General features: G+C 43.6%; 2 protein-coding genes across 7 annotated transcripts in view; both read left to right on the top strand.

Moving 5' to 3' along the window:
• Positions 1 to 10,482, top strand: part of LOC115177877 (SAM and SH3 domain-containing protein 1) — a 331,417-nt gene extending 320,935 nt beyond the window's left edge. For all 6 annotated transcript variants that reach the window (XM_029738976.1, XM_029738905.1, XM_029739113.1 and 3 more), the window contains 3 exons: positions 1,971 to 3,076; positions 5,712 to 5,843; positions 7,705 to 10,482. In XM_029738976.1, coding sequence (XP_029594836.1) covers positions 1,971 to 3,076; positions 5,712 to 5,843; positions 7,705 to 7,965 — 1,499 coding nt within the window. In that variant the 3' untranslated portion in view covers positions 7,966 to 10,482. The remainder of the gene's footprint in view (positions 1 to 1,970; positions 3,077 to 5,711; positions 5,844 to 7,704) is intronic.
• Positions 10,483 to 12,520: 2,038 nt separating this feature from the next.
• The window catches only part of LOC115177667 (uronyl 2-sulfotransferase), a 113,998-nt gene continuing 106,849 nt past the window's right edge, over positions 12,521 to 19,669 (top strand). Inside the window, exon 1 of the mRNA XM_029738649.1 lies at positions 12,521 to 13,033. Coding sequence (XP_029594509.1) covers positions 12,805 to 13,033 — 229 coding nt within the window. The 5' untranslated portion in view covers positions 12,521 to 12,804. The remainder of the gene's footprint in view (positions 13,034 to 19,669) is intronic.

Here is a 19,669-nt window from a genome sequence, read left to right as displayed (position 1 = left end):
AGTTTTTAATGTCATGTTGGTAGGTTAGTCTTGATTGGAGCTCAACTATTTTATTATCCAATGATTGCGCGTTGGCTAATAGGACTGATGGTAGAGGGGGATCCTTACAAGGCACCCAACCTACGTCCCCCGATATCTCCGTCTCTTCTTCATGTCAATGACGGGGATGTGGGCCTTGTCGGGTGTCTGAAGTAAATCCTTTGCGTCCGACTCGTGTGTGTGTGTATATATATATACACACGAGTCGGACACAAAGGATTTATATGGGCCTATGACAAGGCCCAAATCCCTGTCATGTATATATACTGTATATATATATTGGACATGGTCTTCAGAGCATAACTGTTACATAACTGTGATCCACTTTGCATTGTCATACTTGTTTCTCCGGACATTACAATGAGCGACAAAGAGAAAACTACAAATGTACCACTATCACAAAGAATCAGCATTGCTCAGTGTCTGTGTTTAAACATTGATTTATTTTGAAAAGCAGACATCTGACTTTGGGGTCAATATTTATTTATTATGCCCTGATAGCAAGTCTTAAATATCTATTAAACAAATGATTGGAAGCTAGCCTGAGATAGGGGATAGCTAGGCCAAATATCAGGCAACAGTGTGGGTGAAATTGCCAGTAACAAGCACATTGAAACACCACATTAACTTCAATGACGTCAGACTGACTTCAATCTGCATCAATCTTTTAATGCTGTCCAAATTAGTAGAGATAAATGACTGATTTGTGTATGATGTGTGTGATGTCATTTCGCTATTCATTATTGCATGAGGCTTGCCATATGGTATCTAGTGCTCTTTTACACAGCTGTTCATGTTGTTCCAATAAGCCATGATGGTAAATTGGCCTATAACCTCCTACTTTTATACCTGCGTCTGAAATTGTATTATGATAATAGCACCATCTGGATTGGAATAAGAGAGTATAGTTCTCCATAGAGCTGGGACGATAAACTGAAAATGATCTTCACTGACCATCATGGACATTTTGCTGATATCGTTCATAACGATGAATAACCTACAGGGTTATGAAATGTGAAGTTTGAAATGAAGTACGTTTGCTAATATGGGTGATTGTTAAAGGGATAGTTTGGGATTTTCCCCAGAGTCAGATAAACTCGTGGATAGCGTTTTTATGTCTCTGCGTCCAGTATGAAGGAAGTAAGAGGTAGTATCGCCAGCTAATGCTAACTAGCTTAACGCAAAGACTGGAAGGTGTAGGGTTTTAATGGTAATATAAATAAATACTGTGGTGCACATTGTTATAAACATATCATTCTATATATCGTTATCATGATAATTCAGTAAATTACATTTTGCTATGGATTTTTGTCCATATCGCCCAGCTCTAATACTCCACATCTCCCCCACTTGGCAGTATTGCACTCGTAAGGCTATAATCACAAAAATATAATTTTCTTGTTGTTGTTATTACTCTAGCTAGTTCACCGTAACGCATTCTAGTTTTGTCTTAGCTATGTTGTACCCACATAAACATGTGGTGTAAGTAGAATATGCAGTATGACATATGGATTTATACTGTAACATGCATGTTTTCATGCTTTCTACTGACAGATAACCCATGACCCTGTGTCCAACTGTACTCTTAATCATGATCAACATTCTGATGTAAGGCCGTAGTGGGTCAGAGGCTGAACCACAGAAGAGGAACACTTCAGTGTCACTGCTGTAAAGCTCTGTGTGTGAACGGGGTTGTTTCAGATTCACATGTCCTCTTAGAGGAAGTTCACATTCACAGCTGATAGTGATAAATAAAAAATGCTGTACAAATGACACAGAACCCATAGTGACCCATAGTGACAGAACCCACTACAGAGGGTAGTGTTTTGTTGTCCCTATCCTAAATCTGTTTTAATTCAAAGTCTGGGGATATGTTTATGCAACCTTTCCCAGCTCTAAAATTAAGAGGGATATGTTTTACTGTGTTTCAGCCAAGAGCAGGAAGACATCTCACTCCAAACGCTCCTCTGCGGGCCTCCAGTCCCCAGACTACCCCACCCTGCCCATGACCCAGTCCACTGAGGCCCTGCAGCAGAGCAAGCTGGAGCGCACAGCCAAGTTCACAAAGCACTTCTTCCTCAAGCCCACCCTGAGGGGCTTCAGCCTGCTGGGGCTGAGGAAGGGCCACCTCCGGACCCGGACCCCCATGCCGGCCAGCCGCAGCTGTGAGGACCTGGACGGGCCCCCGGAGGCTACCGGTCCCCAGGCCTGGAAGAGATCCCACTCCCTCGGGGACCTCCACTGGGAGCAGGCCTTCGACCAGAAGAAGGACTACAGCCTTGAGCTCAAGCCCGCTAAAGGTGTCTCCAAGTCGGGTAACAGCAGCAGGGTGAAGGGCCTCCAGGGTCATGGAGATGGGGGTTCATCACTGGCTCAGAATGGAGGGAGTGCTGTGAGCCCTAAAGGGTGTTCTGACCAACCCCCTGTGCCCTCTCAGCTGCCCCTCAGACCCCCCTGTCCCACCGCCCCGCTTCCCCAGCCCCAGGAGACCCGCCCCAGCCCGCTCCCCAGCCCTCCTGAACCCCAGCTGAGAGAGAGGAGCATCCGGACTCACCCCAAAAAGCCCCCAGTGCCCCCTCCCGTTCCAGTCAAGAAATCCAAGGAGCGCCTGGCCAATGGGATACGCCACCGCTCCCTTGTCCTCTCCTCCCCCACTCATTCCTATACCTCCACCCACACTCATCCCCCCAGCCCTGTCATCAGCAGCCCCAGTGCTCCAGCCCTCCCCAGTAAGGCCTCCAGTACCCCTGCCTCCCCCTCTCCAGCCAGCACCTCTCCAGCCTCCCCTGCCTCCACCACCACCATCGGCTGTCCAGAGCCAGAGGAACCAGGCACCCCCCCAGCCGTGCCCCCTCCCTGGCTGTCTGACCTGCCCGAGACGGCCTGCCCTCAGGCTCAGATCCAGGGCGGTGGTGGCAAGATGGCGGTGGCCAGGAAGGTGTCCTATGCTAAAATGGCTGTCGATCTCCACAGCGTGCTGGAGCAGAGACTGGAGGCTGAGGGCATCGACCTCACAGAGGAACCCTACTCAGACAAAGTCAGTTACCACCACAGCCTGTATCTATGGTTATGTACCTGTTATTACTGTGTAGAATACACACACACACAAACACACACATACACCACAGCCTGCTTCTATGGTTATGTTCCTGTTATTACTGTGTAGAATACGCACACACACAGACACACAGACACACACACACACACACACACACACACACACACACACACACACACACACACACACACACACACACACACACACACACACACACACACAGACACACACACACACACACACACACAAACCCACCACAGCCTGCTTCTATGGTTATGTTCCTGTTATTACTGTGTAGAATACACACACACACACATACACACTCACACACTCACACACGCACACACACACACACACACCACAGTCTGCTTCTATGGTTATGTTCCTGTTATTACTGTGTAGAATACACACACACACACACACACACACACATCCACCACAGTCTGCTTCTATGGTTATGTTCCTGTTATTACTGTGTAGAATACACACACACACACACACAGACACACATACACACACACACACACACACACACACACACATCCACCACAGTCTGCTTCTATGGTTATGTTCCTGTTATTACTGTGTAGAATACACACACACACACACATCCACCACAGTCTGCTTCTATGGTTATGTTCCTGTTATTACTGTGTAGAATACACACACACACACACACACACACACATCCACCACAGTCTGCTTCTATGGTTATGTTCTTGTTATTACTGTGTAGAATACACACACACACACACACACATCCACCACAGTCTGCTTCTATGGTTATGTTCCTGTTATTACTGTGTAGGACACACACACACAACCACCACATCCTCACTCACACTCACAGGCCAGTTTGTCACAGCTAGGGGTTATACAGGACACACGTAGATGTGGGTATGCTTCATTAAGACCATCTCACAACTAAAGAAATGAAAGAAGCACTCTAATAAACAGTGCAGATTGGACCACTGGCCCACTCTGTGAGAGAGTACATTAGAAGTCAGTGTAGGAATCCACTAAAGGACACACTCCAGGTCAATAAATACATTATTCGAAGCATTAGAGGTTGTGTTTTTGTCTCCTGGCCGTCAAGGCTTTTTGATTCTGCGTTTTGATTACTGCACTCAGACATAACAAGACTGGATTCTGTATCCTGTTATATGGCTCTCGCTTCCTGTCAACAGTAGCAGTGGGTTGCTTTGGTATCCATACAGCAGAAAGAAAGATAGAAAGATAGAGGAAAAAAAGAGGGGGCAGAGAGAGAGAGAGAGAGAGAGCTAGACAATGAAGGGAAATCTTCTGTAGGAGGCTGAAGCTCAGTGAAGGCAGGCGGTTTGAGGTTATTAAACAGTCAGACACTGTGCCGGGGCCAGAGTCCGACAGACAGACAGACAGACAGACAGACAGACAGACAGACAGACAGACAGACAGACAGACAGACAGACAGACAGACAGACAGACAGACAGACAGACAGACAGACAGACAGACAGACAGACAGACTACAGCACTGCACTGTACAGCTGGGTTTATATTAATGAGGAATAATGCTGCAGTGCAGAGACACTGTCCAGTCACTAGGGGTGCCGTCTTCGGAGAAGGGCTTTGTTAGGGTCAGACAGGACACTTGGCTGTGGCTCTACATCTACATACACCCTCCATCTCTCTATTCCTTCACCCTGAGTGGCCTCCGGTCCAGTTTGGCTGGGTTGTCCTGGACTGGCTATGACTCCAGGTGTCTGGAGCTCTTGACAGAGAGAGAGAGTGTGCATGTTTTAAATGTTTTACCCCACTGAATTCCCTTTTATTCTCTCTTCTTGCATGGCAGCCATTGGCTAGTCTAGTCCACCTATGACATGTTATGGGATCTCCCGCATCGTGTGCTTGTCTGTCTCTGAGCTTATCTCCCAGCCAATGGGCTCGTCAGTTGGCCAGTGTTTTGACTCGTTATTTCACATTATTAGTCTACTTCAATCCCTCATGAACAGACAGAAACTGGGCCTCTCCAGACTCATAAGGTTTAAATGAGCAAATAAAGTGAGAGAGCTAGCTCCTACACCAGCCCCTGGTGTCTGAGCTGTTCGAAAACATTCAGTTCTTGTAGAGACTTAGGTTGACAAACACTGTGACCGTAGTCAATAAAAGTGCACAGTACAGTCTGCATTTTGTGTTTAGATATGTGACTTTATGGTGTTGACTGGGGCCGACAGACATTTCTATTTAAACGGAGAGAGAAGTCACTATGGTTTCTGATTGGCTTGTCTAATCTGGGCATAGGCTGTGGGGGAGAGAATTCCACTAGCCCTTTGAAATATGGGCTTAAGTTTTCTCTGCCTACCATCCCAGATTTATTACAGATTTACTTCAGGTCATGGTTACTTGGGGTTTTCCTGGTTTGGGGTTTTAGTATCAGTATTGAGTTGTTGTGCCCACGGGGATAGGGTATCTATCAATGGAAACCACTTCTCCTAATGTGCATGAGTTCTTATGCCAACATTTTTCAAGTGTGTAAGCGTGTGCGCATGTTTGTTTGTGTGTATGCATTTGTCTGTGTCCCTCTCCTACTCTCCCCACTCATCCATAGTCTCTCTCTCTCCATCTCTCTCCCTCCAGCATGGTCGGTGTGGTATCCCCCAGCCCCTGATGCAGCGCTACAGTGAGGACCTGGAGCAGCCAGTGAAGGATGTGGCCTCCAACATGGACCAGGTTCGCGTCAAGCAGCTCCGCAAGCAGCACCGCATGGCTGTGAGTACTTTATGGGACAGATTCAATAAGCATTTACATGGTCTTCAAATCAAAGTCAATTTGTCACATGTGCCAAATACAACATGTGTAGACCTTACAGTGAAATGCTTACATACAAGCCCTTAACCAACAATGCAGTTTTAAGAAAACACCTACAAAAGTCGACCAGGGCAAAGTTAGCACCTGTTCATTTCCTCTGATGATATGTTTAGTACATGCTTTTACTGTAGTGGGCTAAATCAGAGTGTTTCTTGGTAGTCTTAAACAAATATGGTCTTAGAAGACACCTGTACCAAATCAAATCAAATTGTATTGGTCACATACACATATTTAGCAGATGTTAATGCGGGTGTAGCGAAATGCTTGTGTTCCTAGCTCCAACAGTGCAGTAGTATCCAACAATACACACAAATCTAAAAGTAAAATAACAGAATTAAGAAATATATAAATTATGTTGGAGTGGCATTGACTAGAATACAGTAGAATAGGGTATATACATATGAAATGAGTAAAACAGTATGTAAACATTATTAGATATAGAATTGAAATGTATTACATTTTGAGTTTGCATCCCAATATTACGCTTTATATACAGTGCATTCGGAAAGTTTTTCAGACCCCTTCCATGTTTTCAGATTTTGTTATGTTACAGCCTTATTCTTTAATGGATTAAATAAAATAAAAACAATCTTCATCAATATACACACAATACCCCATAATGACAAAGCGAAAAACAGGTTTTTTGAAATTTTTGCAAATTGATTAAACATAAAAAACATAAATGCATATGTATTCATACCCTTTGCTATGAGACTCCAAATTAAGCTCAGGTGCATCCTGTTTCCATTGATCATCCTTGAGATGTTTCTTCAACTTGTTTGCAGACCACCTGTGGAATATTCAATTAATCAAACATGATTTGGAAAGGCACACACCTGTCTGTATTAGGTCTTACATTTGACAGTGCATGTCAGAGCAAAAACCAAGCCATGAGGTTGAAGGAATTGTCCGTAGAGCTCCGAGACAGGATTGTGTTGCGGCACAGATCTGGGGAAGGGTACCAACACATTTCTGCAGCATTGAAGGTCCCCAAGAACACAGTGGCCTCCATCATTCTTAAATGGAAGAAGTTTAGAACCACCAAGACTCTTCCTAGAGCTGGCCGCACAGCCAAACTGATCAATTGGGGGAGAAGGCCCTTGGTCAGGGAGGTGACCAAGAACCCGATGGTCACTCTGACAGAGTTCCAGAGTTCCTCTGTGGAGATGGGAGAGTCTTCCAGAAGGACAACCATCTGTGCAGCACTCCACAAATCAGGCCTTTATGGTAGAGTGGCCAAACCGAAGCCACTCCTCAGTAAATGACAGCCTGCTTGGAGTTGGCCAAAAGGCAACTAAAGGACTCTTAGACCATGAGAAACAAGACTCTCTATTTTTGTAAATTTGCAAAAATTTCTAAAAGCCTGTTTTTGCCTTGTCATTATGGGGTATTGTGTGTAGATTTATGAGAGGGAAAAACTATTTAATCCATAGTGGAATAAGGGTGTAATTTGACAAAATGTGGAAAAAGTCAAGGGGTCTGAATATTTTTCCAATGCGATGTATATCACAGAAGACTGAAATATAATAAAACCGTTTGACATAGAAACACCAGATTTTCAGAGTGTGTTTTTATTTATTTATCAATTATGAAATTATACAAAATATTAATAACATTCCACCCATGAGGCCACTAGAGGGTGATTTGGTAATTTGACTGCAGGAAAGGTTAAGACGGAGTCATTGCTAGGTTTTATGAATAAATATTTTTTACTTACGATTATTGCACAAAATTCCTAATTGTTTTTCCCGGTATTCCTCAGATCCCATTTGGAGGTTTGACAGAGATGTGCAGGAAGCCACTCTCCCCAGGTCACGTGAGCACCGTCTCTGATTGGCTCGTGTCCATCGGCCTACCCATGTACGCCACACCGATGGCAGCTGCAGGATATGACACGTTGGGACGTGTGTCCTCTCTCACAGAGAGCGGTGTGTGGGAAGCGGGGGTGCAGGACGAGAGGCACGTCCGTAGACTTGTGAGCGAGGCCCGATTGGTCAGCGCACACAGAGTCGGACAGTCGTAACTGTGACATTGGAGCCCATGCAGGTGTAACTGGGACAGTTGAACGGCTATGGCACAGTTGACACAGTTGAGACTAAAGCACAGTTGCAAATAAATGCAGAACTGAATAACTGTGAAAGTGACCACAGCACAGCTTCCAACACCTATTGAGACTTTTGACTGGACTACGGAGTGCGGGTGGTTTGCAGTTGCAGCCCAGCTAACGCTTGAGACTTATGAGCAGCAACCTGTTCTTATGCCCCCGTCTTTATCAATCTGTCTCTCTCTCTTTCTATTCCTCTCTTTCAGATGTTTACGGTGAGATTGTTCCGACTGCCGAGAACAGTTATCAGATGCCTTCCCTTCTGAAACACCCCCCCCCCCAGTCTTAAAATACTGAGAACTGCCTTTGAGGAAATTAGCACACTTTTCTTAGACTCTTTTTTTTACTCTCCTTTTAAAGACTAAATGATGTTTTTTTTCTGTTTCAGAAGTGCTTGATTTGTATCTCTTGTGCAAGAGAAAAGCACTAGAGAGTAGTAAGAGGATGTAGTTTGGCCAAAGCAATTTCTTTCAATGTGCAGATTTCACCTTTGTTGTTAATCCCATTGCTAAATGCTACAGTAGATTGGAGAACATGGTTTATTGCAGTTAACACAACAAAAAATAACACAAAACATGAAATAGGCAAACATTGCTGTTATATTAAGATTTAAAATCCTTATTTTCTATCATGCTACAGTGTTTTTGTAATATACTGTACCATATATTTTAATTTCAAGGTGTTTTTACAGTATGTGTTCAATAAGTATTGTGTGTCTGCTTTGTGGAACGTCAAAGTCTGAATGTCAGTCATTGTAAGTATAAACAGTCAGACAGATCTCGACATGAGTTTATACAGTATTTCAGATTATATTGCAGATTTCAAAACATATCTTGGTTGCATGTAATCCTCCAATATGTAGGTCCTTGCAACAAGACTATCTACACAGTACCGCTCGAATAATCTTCCATGGGAGATCAGCTTTTCTTTGCAGACAATATCGTCTCCATATATCTATCCAGGCTCATTTTAAATTGCCTTACCATTATGTAAAAAAAACAATTAGATTAATACGTATTCATGTACTCAGCATTATAAATACAGTAGGCATTTCAACCCCCATCTTTGACTAAGGCTTGATTCCTCAAAGCCTCACCCGGCCAATATGTTTTGAATGTGCTTGTAATGACAGTGATTGTTAGTAGAAGACATACACACATGCACACACACGCTAGCAGCCACATAGCTCTGTCGGTGGTGTCCTTGCTGTTCTTGTTAAGCACAGATGTTGATCCACATGAAGTCTAATTTAAACACAGTGTTCTGTGTTCAACAGCCAGCCATAGACCAGCTCAGTACTGCAGACCACAGAGACAGACTGAGACATGATGTAGATGATCCACTCAGAAGGAGGGGCAAAGAGGAGGGCTACAGCTGTTCCACAGAGACCCAGCTAACAGCTGGTTTATCATGTCCGTCTGAGCCTCTTGGAAGAACAAGAACAAGAACAAGAACAAGAATAAGAAGAAGGGGAGTGTCTTAGAGAGAGACACAGTCAGGGAGTACAGATGAGAATGGGAATGTACTGAATCTCCATTCAATGACCAGCAGACCAGACCTGTGAGGCCCTAGCAGTGGATTCCTAGTCCAAGGCCGGTGTGAGTGGATCCACCTACCTAATGTCATTCTAGTTATGTGAAGTACTTCATATTGCAAACAATATTCAAGTCTTATCCCTGGTCTCGGGTTTCAAAATACAAGTTTGCAGAGTGGTGTAACACAGGGGTGCTTTTGCAGTGGACACTCGATAGAAGTTTGATGCCTTTTCTCTTCAATCATAGTGGTGCTCCAGGTTAGCTAGGGAGACACTTGTAGGGGGAGTTTTTAAAGAAACAAAAATACCTAAAATTTAAGATGTAAAAAATACTGTCACTGTAAAATGCACTTTAGAAAGTAAATAAAAAATGTTTAAGCAAAATTGGCAAAATGTTCTTTAAGTCTGTAAGCAGACATTTGTTTTCAGGTAATGTAAAGGGTTTGATTGAATGGGTTATACTGGTATTTACTTATCTTAGTATAGTTCCCAATGCCAAGTCAATGTACAAATGTAATTAATAATAATTCATGAATTAACCTGTTCCAATGACTTAACTTCCAATTTACTTTTGCAGTCTTACAGAAAAACATAATTACATATATGAAATGGTTAACAAGAGTTGCACATTCTGTATATGTAATTGGTATTTAAATAACTTATTTTGGGGCTTTTCATATAAACTGTAATTATTAGCTGTACTATACAAATAGCAATACCTTCCTGCAAATTGCGTTAGCCAGTGAAAAGCTACAGTGTTTATTGTAAAATATAAGTGTACAAATGATTTAATTTGGTTTCAACTAGCTAATGATTGTCTATAAAGATATTCTTGTGTATTGAAACAAAAAATGATGTCTAACTATTTGTCATTCTGAAATATAATAAAAACGCTATCGCCATCCTCTGTGTTTACACACACACACACGACGCACACACACACACATACACACACACACACACACACACACACGACGCACAAACTCACCACTTCTGTCTGATGCGAGGTGTGGGCAGTGAGAGTTATTGGACTATTTGACTACTGTGGCTAACACCTTAAACCTGCACCACATGTTGTTCTGTGATTGCTGAATTTCTTATATTAATCTTCATTTTATGTGCGGATAATAAGTCTCAGTATACATAACAGGCATTGCATTACCAGACTGGATTTGATTAAAACTCTCTGGATCCCAACACGGATCAGTCTGCTGAATAAGAGCAGAGGCTAATTTCATTTCTCTGCGGTTTGGAGAGGGAAGAACAATCTGATTTACTTTTGACCCAAGGCTGCCTGGCATGGATGGCTGCCTGGCATAGATGTCTGCTTGGCGCAATGAGTTCATGCCCTCTCCATAAGTGTGTAGGGTGGGGGGCGGGGGTTGCAGTGTGTGTGGGGGGGGGGGTGCAATCAGTGTCTGCCTGGCATAATTCATGAATCCCCTATCCAGCAGATTTTCCCATGTAGCTCCCAACCAGGGGTTTGAAATAGAATGCATTCTGTTATGTGTAGTTGTGCCTGGCTTGGAACAACAAGCAAACAGGTTCCAGAACACATTTAACCCCCCCGTTTCCATAGCCATGGGAAGTAGGGGTGCTGAGGGTGTTAGGGGTGCTGAGGGATAATAAATAAAACATTTAAAGTATAAAAAATTACAAAAAGTTTTTATTACTCCTGTATGAGCGGAGACCCCCCCTCTTTTGACCCCCAACGCAAAACATCTTCTTGAGGCCATGCCGTTTCCATTGGCCTTTCAAATTAGGGCCAAATTCTAACTGCCCAACCCGGGTTGAATTTAAATGCCAATGAAAAGGTTTTATTCTTTATACACATAGAAATAGAATGAGATTCTAGATCTGTGTTTATACCCATGCTTTTTATGGCTTTGGTTAGAATGTTTCAAATAGAGACCATTGCTATGACTACAATACAGCTGCTATCACTAAAAGTGAGTTAGAGGACCAATATACAGTAAGTGTCTGTCTACGTCTGTCACCAGAATGTGAATGTTATTGTATAGGATACTGTCACAGTGTACTATCTCAATCTGGGTCCAACTGTTAGATGATTGCCACCAGAAGATTGTTTTATCTGGTCACGTGGTCGGAGAAAGCTGTGGTCAGTTAGAGGGAGAGATTTACGACAGGTTGTGTGGCTTTACATTCCTCCTGCCTCCTTACTGCAGGCCTGAGGGGTAGAGGGAGTAGAGAGACGCTAGGAAGGGAACGTTTACACACTCACACCTACACTTGGACGGGTGAAGGTTGGAGGTCCACTCACTAGTTGCTTTGACTAAGTGGACTTGCATCCCCTTAGGTAATTGAAATGTAGGCCTAATAAGCGCCTTACTCCTTATTTACCATAGCAAATTACCATCCTGACTGAGCATGGCTGAGGCAGTCCTTTCAATCACCATCCGCATGGAAAGAAACTAGGCTGTATTGTAGCCCACATACCACCCACTTCCTCACTTACATGATGTAGCCTATACTTGTACCTATACCATAGGTATAGCATTCTTTCATAGGCTGCCTTACATACAACTTCATAATACACCAGTCAGTGTTGCCTGTTTGTGCCAACTACGTAGAATATACCTCGAAGCACACACAACAGGCTTTTTTAACCTTCAAACCCACACCAGTGCCTTGACTTTGAGTTTGTTATGCTACTTAGCACCAATTTGTGGTTATACTTTTTCCTTTGGTTGTTTTGGAATAGGCTACCTGCTAGCACTCTTTCTACTTATTGTATGTAGAGTAGCCTATATGTCCTAACTCGTCTTAATATATATTAATGTCATGTCCTAAATGCTAAGAATGAAACTCTGTAAGATGAAAAACCTGTCTTGACAGAATGACAGAAGGCCCATATGACCTATGTAGTCTGTTGCTGTACACACGGTGACGCTGTTTTGCACCTAGACTCATAGAAAATATCTGCAGAATTGTTTTCTTCCACATTCAGTAATCTGACACCGCCGCTGGCTCAAAACATCTAAACCGAAGGATGAACCCGCAACTTCATTGGCAGAAATAGTCCGGGAGAACAGACGAGAGAGACTGAACGGAGACGAAAACCGAGTGCGCAAATAACTCGTGGCGGCGGCGGGTGCCTGCGTTTCCTAATAGGTGTCCGTTTCAAATAATATCAAAGCAAGAAGTTTCACTTTCCACAGGCGGATGGGTGACTATCGCTCTCAGCGGCGCTTTGTGAGGAGGAGATGATGAAGAATTTCAGCAACAGTCCCCTTCACAATAACCAGACTCCAAACCACATTAGAGATTGGAACAACAAAAAGTTCGGTTTTCTCTCGGCGGTTCTGTTACGTTTTTCCCTGCGAGGTTATGGTTTTTGCATGGCTAGTCTATTCATCTTCTGTTTTGGGTCTCTGTTTTACCAGTTGAACGGAGGACCCCCCAACATTCTACTGGACATCCGACAGTATCTCGGTAAGAACTTATTATTCAACCAATTTATCTTCTGGTGGTGGTGATCGCTTTTGAGTTTCGCAACATTACCAACGTGTACAATTAGTAGGCTACACGGCTCTTTGAGGACGTGTAACGGCAAGTTTACTGTTGCATACTGTTACCACCCCTCAATGGATTATCCTTTTCTTGTACTGCCCGGTTCGGGGCCAATGGGTCCTCTTTGATGACTAGTTATTAATGACCCAGGGACAGCGCAAATTTAGAGATGGCAGGTTTACAATTATTATTTTTTTTTTTCCAATAGTAAATCCATGTGATAATGTTTCTTCATATAAAGCTGGATACGTTGTGCCATAGATATTGTCACATACTCACATTGATTGATTCCAACTGTTGAATGAAGAGACAGCTAATTTGTGTGAGGACACAACCTAGTGCTTCTTTGGTTGAGGGATATATTATGGTAATCTAAACCCGACAACTGTAAAGATGAATACTATGATACCTTGGTGTTTCTCGAAACGGGCAGATGCGCGCTGTGGACTGTCACATAGCGGCCCAGACGTGACACTTTGCAGAGTGACACAACGCAAACAGGACACAGCCGGTAAAGGTGAATTTATGCTTGATCCGAAAATGTGATCGGAAGCTTTGTATGGCGATTGTGACGGAATGACCGAGCCTCTGGAGGCATGACGGGGCCATATCAAGCTTCATACTGCATCGCCGTGCATCTCTCAAATGTTGTAACAATTTGGAGGGCTCTGAATAGCTCCACATTGACATGATCGGTTGACGGTATGTGATTGGTCACAGTAAATGCTGTACAGCCACTTCCAACCCAGACAGACCATGAAGAGCCTTAGCTCTGTATCCGGATACCCATAAAAAGTCAATGATTCAGTCACTCCTTATCTGCTTCATCAGTATTCAACCATCAGTCATTGCTTTCCAACAAAATTCGATGTCAAAAGACCATTGTGAAACATTGTGAAATCCTGTAACTTAATGGACAGTGTTTCTCGAGTGTTAGATAAATGTTCTGTTCATTCTCTGTACAGCACCAGCCTCAGGTCCTGAGGTGATTTCATATCAGTACATCACACACCTGGAACCACCACACCAGTTGCCAGGGAGTGTGTGTGTGTATGTGGATTTGTTCTGTACTACACTTGTGTTCTGTTCTTACAGGGAGATTGTGTTCTTTAGAATGTGATAAACGGGTAAATCTGGGAAATAATTAGTCACTCACCACACAGTCACTGATCCCCTACGAGTGAATGAGTGAGTGATTGAGTGGAAACACACACACACACACACACTGTAAAATGAAGGAAGGACTGTATGAGGATGAGGACGGACTGGCTCAGGATTTCTGCTGCCATCATAGCACATCGGTCAGAATGCAATAAGGAATTTATGCCTTTGTAACTTTCAAACTCATTATTAGTCACGATTAATTCAGGATTATCCGTAATCATGTAGCATCCACATTAATGTAGAAGTGTTTAGAAACAATTCTATTTTTATTTACAATAAAAGTGACTCCAAAATTACTCAATAAATGATTTACCATTTATTTCTATTCGGCACAAAATAATCTGAAACAACCAAAACAAACAGCAAATGCATCCAACAAGTTTGTACAGTCACAGGCTTGATGTAGTCATTGCGTGCTAGGAATATGGGACCGAATACTAAACACGTATAAGTGAATTTGTCCCAATACTTTTGGTCCCCTAAAAAAGTGCTGTAATTTCTAAACGGCTCACCCGATATAGATGAAAATACCCTCCAATTAAAACTCATAGTCATCGTATCATTATACATCCAAAGTTCTGGACTTCAGAGCCAAAACAACAAAACGTGCCACTGATCCAAAACTTTTGGAGTTCACTGTAAGTAGTCCTACCTAGGGGCCTGTCAGACACTGGGGCTACTATAAGGGGCTTCCAGGAGTAGGGAAAGCATTATGTAACGGTGACATAACTACACCATATCACCACTACTGCATTGGGGGAATGAGTAACCACTTACTAGGGAATCTGTATCAATCTGTTCTAAATACTGCATATTACACTGTAGGACCCCCTGACTTTGTCTTCTTCCCTCATACCTGCAGGTGGTGGAGATATATACGAGGGGGGGAAAGAAAAGGAGCGTAGAGGGAGGGACAGAGGGAGGTAGCATGGCCGAGATGGATGAAGAGAGCATGGGAACTAGTAGATTGTTTAAGGAGCACTTTTGGATGGAACTGTAAGAGGTTCTTCTAGTGTTCTTTAAAGGTCCAATGCAGCCATTTTTATATCAATATCAAATCATTTCTGGGTAACAATTAAGTACCTTACTGTAATTGTTTTCAATTAAAATGGTAAAAAAAAGAAACAAAAATTTCTCTTTGCTAAGAAGCTATTTCTAAAGAAAGAATTTTGCTAGGACTGTCTGGGAGGGGAAAACTGAAAACTAGCTGTTATTGGCATTCTCTTTCTTATTAGTCTATTAACTAATTTACCGCCTGGTGGTGTCACCAGGCAGACCAAAACTCCATCCCACCAAAACAGGCTGAAATTTCAGGCAGATATTTTTCAAACACCTCTTACAATGAAAGGGCACACATAATTTTCACAGTATTATTCCAACCTCATAGTGTGGAAATACTGTATATATAAAACACAGGAAAATCAGGTTTTTGACTGCACCAGGTATTTAAGGTCACTCAACACAATGGATGGCAGAATCTCATAGTATCTGTTTGCTTTTCTTGCTCTCTGTCCTTCTTCTTTCGTCTCTTTTCGTCTCACTTTCCTATCTCTCTTTCTCCCTCTCTCCCTCTCTCCCCCCTCACCTATTCTCTCCTCCCTCCCTCCCTCCCTCCCTCCCTCCCTCCCTCCCTCCCTCCCTCCCTCCCTCATCTTCCCGATCTGTCAGTGAGGGTGTGACAGATGTGATCAACAGAGCTAGGTGAGGTGAGGCACACTCCAAACACACCGAGGGGAAATCCAAAACCTCCCAGGCTAGTATATATTGAAAAAGTTAGAATTCTGTGGGAATAATGCGGTATTGTGTGGTTGTCCCTCAGTGTCCCGGAGTGATGGGCAGCCCAGGGCAGACCAGCTGGCTTTTATGTGAGACAGGTGATCAGGAGGATTTATTTACCTTCAGCCGCCAGTGTTACTTTTGGCTGAGGAGAGTGTGAGTGTGTTTTTCTCTTTGCCTTATGCAGAGGTAGGATTGTGTGTATTTGAGAGTGAGAGTGTCTGTATGTGTGTGTGGGGATGTGTGTCTCACTCACTCACTCATGCAGAGGTACTGTAGGAGGAACAGGCCCTGTTTTGTTTGGGCCGGTGGGGAGCTTGGTGTTTGAGGGTGTCACTCAACATATCACTGTGGTAACTTGAACTGCTCGGGCTGGTAGGCCCTCCGACTCAGATTTACTGCCCCTTTCCTCTCCGTTCCTTCTCATTAACACACACACACACACACACACACACACACAAACACTGAGCAGGGCCCCAAAATCCCCCTTTAATTCAATTATTTCTGTGGGCCGTGCCAACCAGCCACCATAGATCCGCTATCCAAAGGTGTGTGTGTGCGTGTGTGTGTGTGCATAACATGTCAAGGGTCATTTGGAGCAGAAAATGAGTTGAGATTGAGATGTAATTTTTATGGATGATTGTTTGGGTAATTTGCTGAAGAACTGTACAGTTCACACAGTGAAAGAGAAATGCAGGCTCTAAAAGTGAAGCATAGGCTACTGTGCTTCCACCAACCAACCACTCATCTATCACACATGATCCTACCTGGCTCTTAGTTCAAATAGTACCTTATTTTCTGAGTGTATATTGAGACTATCTAGAACCTATTAAGTTCCACATAGGGTTCTACATGGAACCCAAAAGGGTTCTAACTGGAACCAAAAATAGTTTTATCTGGAACCGAAAAGGGTTCTATGGGGACAGCCAAATAACCCTTTTAGAACCTTTTTTTAAGAGTGTAGAGATGACAATCTCAGCATCTGCTGATTGGACCAATTGTATTGGTAGTCTTTGATATTCTCTGGCATCAGACCACCTGCCTGAGGAGCTATGCCTGGAATTAAAACAGAGGGTAGAGGAGGATTCTTTTCTTTCTGTTTTCCTCCTCTTTCTCTCCTCTGAATGACTGCTTTATAAACAGCCAAGATTCGTTGGGTTCCAGGAATGTCCAGACAGTGGAAGGTTCCAGTCTTACAGTGATGAGCTTTTAAGGACCCGACCTACAGATCAGACCATGTTTGTGTGTTTGTGTGTGCATGCGTGTGACATGTGTGGTGTGTGTGTGCTTATGTATGTGCGTGCACATGCCTGAGTGTTTTTCTGTGTGTGTGCGTACGCACATTTGTGTGTGTATGTATGTGTATATATATATATATATATATATATATATATATATATACACACAAATAGGTGTGTGTCTGTGTGTGTACCATAGCCTAGGGACCGTATAGTCCAGTTACAGTGAAGCAGTGTGTATGTGTATTATAATTTGCCTGCATTAATCATAAGAGCTGGGTGAGTTTACACTGTCAGAGTCTCACAAACTGTCTCAATGAGCAGTGCTCTGCTCAAAAGCTCTCTGTTACCCCTATATACCCTTACAGACCCTGGGTCCAGACGAATACGCAGTGTTGACCGGAACATACAGAGGGGTCTCCTTCTCCCTGACCCAGGCCTCTCAGAGCCACCAGAACAAGTCAGCAAGGGCAGAGGAGCTCTCTCTCTCTCTCCTTCCCTCCCTCTCCCGCTCCCTCCCTCAGTCTGCCCATAACAGGACAGGAAGAGAGTGACATTTTTAGGTGATTTCATATCAAATCAAGAATCTATAGTTTGGCTGCCAACCAATTAGGATTAACACCTGCTAATATGACCAGCAATGCCACTCAACTGTGATGTGACCAGCAGTAAAAACAGAGAGAAGAGGAAAGACACATACACCAACACACCAACACGTCTAACTGAACACGGTTGATAAAAAGCATCACACTAGAGTGGACCCTACTGACACATGAGTGTCACACACACACACACACACACACACACACACACACACACACACACACACACACACACACACACACACACACACACGACCATCCCACTTGGCTGATTAGACTGACGTAACACAGTTTTCCTTTCTTACACAGTGTGCGTGTTGTCGGCTACACGCAACTCATTCTGACATTAAGTACACCATAGTAATGCAACCACATAGACTTGATAATACACACATAGGCAAGACAAACAAACACACGTGTGACACTAAGGAAGTTGTAGCCGATCTACACCACTTGGTTTAAAGAGGTGAGGGAGTGTCTAGGGAGAAGAAGAGCAGGTCTCGGCGGATTAAAGGCACTATACCTAGAACACTACATTCACGTCTTTATAGTTCCATACTTACTTACAAACCACCGTTCCCGTCTTCCCACGGTACGCCGACCTCGGCGCGGCAAAGGGGATCCCCTGAATGAACAAATGCTGCCTGCCTGATTTATTTTGTTGACTTAATGAACAACTAGCCACACCTGAGACTGTCGGACCAACAAGGGAGCGTTCACAATATGTTCACCGGTTCACCCCGTTACATCTGCGCTAGTAGACATTGGCGCAATCGTTCCATATGCCCACTTTCAGCATTGGGGGCACACACACATGACCACTGTCAGAGACACACACAAGCACACATTAGACAGACACAAGCAAGGAGCCTTGATGAGCCAGCCGGTCACTTAAGTGTGATTTTTGGCACTGACTTGGCCCTCTGCTCCACTCACACACCAGCAGGCCCATTCCACACTTCCTGTCTAAGGATATTAAAAACAACGGTCAGATTTTACTCATTCATATGTTATTCCCACAGACTGACAGATTTAGTGTTGGAGCCTCTTTAACTAGGGGAAGGGGTGCCATCCCATTGGAGCAGTACCCAGGTGTCACACAGGTGTGAGGTTTCCATAGAAACGGAATGGCTTGGAGATCATCGGTTGGTTGAGTTGTTACTCACGACCTGAGAAGGCATAGTACCAGGTTTCCAGTTGTGGACCAGTCTGGATTCTGTGTGAGGGTTGCCAGATAATGAGATTGTTAAAAAAAGGACTTTTCAAGAGGTCCAACCCAGCACCAGGAGGCAGTGCCTTTTAGCATCGGCTTGTTCTGTACATGTATACAAGTGATACACAGCTGTGAATGTACAGCCAGGTCGTTTCAGATTTACGTCGAAATTGGATGTCTATCCATGTCCTGAGGGCGTCGGGAAATGCCTTAAAGACTGTCCACTAGGGGCAACAGTGAGCACTATTACCATTAAGTGGACGGGGGTGGTGGATGGGCGTAACCCCATGTCTCTGGATCACAAGGTTGCATGTTCGATCCCAGTCATGGAAACATTTATTTTTTATTTATTTTTTTATTTTAACTCTATGCCAAACCTTTACCGTTAACTTAACCATTTTGGAATGAGTGCCTAAACTTAACCCTTAACTTCTACATTTGATGTTTGGAGCAACAGAAACACTTCGAAAATTGACGTTTGGAGCAACTTCAAAATTTGACATTTGGAGAACGTGGATGAATGTTTAATTCTGCAGTGAGACTGTGAGAGCTTGTTGGAAAGGAA

This window comes from Salmo trutta, chromosome 1 (genome assembly GCF_901001165.1).
Source record: "Salmo trutta chromosome 1, fSalTru1.1, whole genome shotgun sequence".
Taxonomy (NCBI): Eukaryota; Metazoa; Chordata; class Actinopteri; order Salmoniformes; family Salmonidae; genus Salmo; species Salmo trutta.
Note: the sequence above shows the minus strand (reverse complement) of the source record. Positions and strands in the feature narration are given on the sequence as shown.